Below are 3154 nucleotides of genomic sequence, written 5' to 3'. Positions count from 1 at the left end.
CAGCCCCAGTAGACCGTGGCACGGCTGGCGTGTGGGCTGCGGAAGGGGAGGCGTCCGGGCAGGAAGAGCCGTTTGTCCCGGAGGGATCGGGGGATAGACGCGCTGGCATCTTTCAGCCCTCTACCCATGTCGGTGACCGCTTTATCTTTTCGATGTTTTTAAAAACATTGTGTTAGCCAATTTAATTCCACAAACTCTATTTGCACAACAGAGTACAGTAACTAGTTGAGAGCATCTTGTTCTGAACAGTATATTACACTTCTGCCAGCTCCCCCACAGCTGGGAGGGAAGGTCGTAAATAGAATAAGGTCTCTGGAAGGGTTAGCCATTTGAATCTGGTGAAATTTCTCTTCCTGCCCCCATCCCCGCGTTCTAGCAGCGACTGTTTTGAGACTTGGCTATTCTTTAGGCGCTGCTTTTCTATGAGCTCAAATTAGGGGCCCGGAAATACTATCATGTACTGGGAAGGCGGTCTCTCAGTAGCAACTGTAAAAGAGAGTATGCTTGCTGTTAGCCTGCAAAAAAAAAAGGGCAACTTACAAATTAACAGGTGATTGAAAGGATGTTTTAAAAAGTTTAATGTATCTTTTTCTTCATGGATACATGCATGTCAACTGTTTGTTCAGGCTATGAAAGTTGAGCAATAAAATCCAAATGGGGAAAATAGCATCTTTGGCTGTTATTTGTACAAATTAATGTTTTAAGATAAGAAGGTGCAGAATTGTACTGCCTGGATTTATAACTTGTTTTACAAGTATTCTCACATATACTTGGCAAAAATAGATCTTGAAGGAGGTACCTGTTTCACAAGTTCAAAAAAGTTTGGTCACTTTTGAGATTCCTTGCGCATGCATGCAGAGGTTATACATACAATGTGCTATATTTAACAGAATTTTTCAAGTGTGGCCTGCGTGTAACTTTTTGTCCATCTCTTATATTGAATGGAAGGCATGCTAGTTAGTTGATAGCAAACTTAATGCTGGTGATTTATAGTCTGAATTTTTACTTTTTAGTTTAAATTTAGAACTAAACAATTAGCAGATGGATACATAGTGTCTCTCAAAAAGGAAATTCAACATACATATTATATAACATCCTAAAAGTAGGAACCAGATAACTATTCATTTTAAATATCTGAAAATCATTATCAGTAAATGTGATTGCTTAAAACTAGCAAATGCTCAAAAACTGAGCAAGTTTGGAATCATTGAGTGCAATTGTGTACCTGTAAGCTTACATACTTGATTATTATTTCTCCTCTTGGTGATGTGTTTGGTCTTGTTTTCTCATTTATAAAGAAAAGCTTTGCAGCAAAATTTCAGGTCAAACTCCCATTTTCAGTTGTAGCAAGAATCAGGCCTGTAAGTGAATAGAGCTTGGTCTATGCTGTTTTCATAGGCTTTTGAAGCAGTAAGGTTTTGATCCTGCCCAGAACACTTGAGTTTTGCTCTATAAGTGTATATAAAACAGGTAAGTTCTAAAAGCTTTTTCTGCTTTTTCCTTCAGTATGATATACAGTTAGTTCCCCCCCAATAATGTACTAGCTCTTTTTTATTCTGCAACAGGTTTCATCTTCACTCCTAAGAATAAAAGGTAATGGAGACTGAACAACAGGAGGAGACCTTTACCAACACAGAGACAAATGGTAAATTTTTTAAAGGGCTACTTTATTTGGGGGAAATGAATATTTTTTGTCTTGGTGTTTCTAACTATTTTGGAATGCTTTAACTGTGTCGAATGTTTAAATTAATCTTTGAATTTTTAAGCATCCCATGTGGTTTTACTTGATTTTTGTATGATGAATATGTAATTTTTCTTTGTGGATATTTTAGACACAGTATAAGTAACTAAAAGGTTTAATTAAAGAATTGAAAATATTTGTTAGCTAAATACTCAGTACTTGTATGGACAATGTGCTCATGTAAAAATGCTGTCAGGCATATCTATTACTGTATTTTATTTATTGCAGTTGTTACTTTGAAGGAATGTATATGTATATACATGAAATATCTAAATATTAGCTAAGTGAAAGGCCTTTTGGGCATAATTAGTGAAGGAAGAGTTAGGGCATTAGCATTGAGTTGATTCAGGCCAGTTTTTCAAAGCAATTTGAAATACTACTTTCCTACTGTTTCACCGGTATTTCAGTATTGGGCAAACTACTTTTGTTCTTTTGGGCTTTAAGGTTTTCCAAGTTGTAAAAGAAATACTAAGTAGGTGATGCAGCACTGTTGTAAACGGCATGTGATTTTTTAAAATTTTTTTTCACTAAGTTTGAAACATTCTCGTTTCAACTACAGTTAATAGATTTGGAATGAATCTTCAATAATTAATTGATATGTAGACTGATTAAGTAAAAGCCTGTTTCTGTGCTATAGATACTCAAGGTAGATGTCAGAAGTTAGCATTGAGCTTAATGGAGAGGGAATGCTTCATTAGGAATACAGTGCATAACTTGATATACAGTTTTATTATGATTTAGTTAAATATATGTTTGCATTTTCCCCACTATGGACCTGTCTACAGGCAAGCGTCCTGCAGAAGATATGGAAGAAGAACAGGCCTTCAAAAGATCTCGGAATACAGATGAGATGGTTGAGTTGCGCATCTTGCTTCAAAGCAAAGTATGCTTTTTCAGTATCAATATGTTCCTGCTTATACCATTGCTTAAGACTGGTGACAGTATGCGTTCAGGAAGAACATGTGCTTTATGTAAAATAACTTATTAGGAATATTTGTAAGAGTGCATGAATGATAGTAGAAGTATACTGCAATGTTATTATATTTAATACTATTGTTCAAGGATGAGTCTAATAATCTATGGGACTTCTCTGATTTATAGAAATGTACTAATTGAAAAAATGTCATGGTTTAACCCCAGCCAGGAACCAAACACCATGCAGCCACTTGATCACTTCCCCACCAGCAGGATGTGGAAGAGAATCAGAAGGGTAAAAGCTACAAAAACCCATGGGTTGAGATAAAGACAGTTTAATAGAGAAAGCAAAAGCTGCACACACAAGCAAAGCAAAACAAGGAATTAATTCACGGCTTCCCAGGGGCGGGAAGTGTTCAGCCATCTCCAGGAGAGCAGGGTCCCAGCACAAGTAACAGTTCCTTGGGAAAACAGATGCCATAGCTCAAAAGATTTCCC

The 3154-nt window shown here is 36.7% G+C and overlaps 1 protein-coding gene across 1 annotated transcript in view; it reads left to right on the top strand.

Annotated features, from left to right (window-relative positions):
* Positions 1-1396: 1396 nt before the first annotated feature.
* LOC103798300 (heterogeneous nuclear ribonucleoprotein K) overlaps positions 1397-3154 on the top strand; it is a gene marked incomplete at its 3' end in the record, with an annotated part of 9015 nt that continues 7257 nt past the window's right edge. Inside the window, exons 1-3 of the mRNA XM_009070552.1 lie at positions 1397-1470; positions 1566-1645; positions 2527-2624. Coding sequence (XP_009068800.1) covers positions 1597-1645; positions 2527-2624 — 147 coding nt within the window. The remainder of the gene's footprint in view (positions 1471-1565; positions 1646-2526; positions 2625-3154) is intronic.

Source organism: Acanthisitta chloris, unplaced genomic scaffold (assembly GCF_000695815.1).
Source record: "Acanthisitta chloris isolate BGI_N310 unplaced genomic scaffold, ASM69581v1 scaffold15542, whole genome shotgun sequence".
Taxonomy (NCBI): domain Eukaryota; kingdom Metazoa; phylum Chordata; class Aves; order Passeriformes; family Acanthisittidae; genus Acanthisitta; species Acanthisitta chloris.
This window is presented reverse-complemented; position numbering and strand designations above follow the sequence as displayed.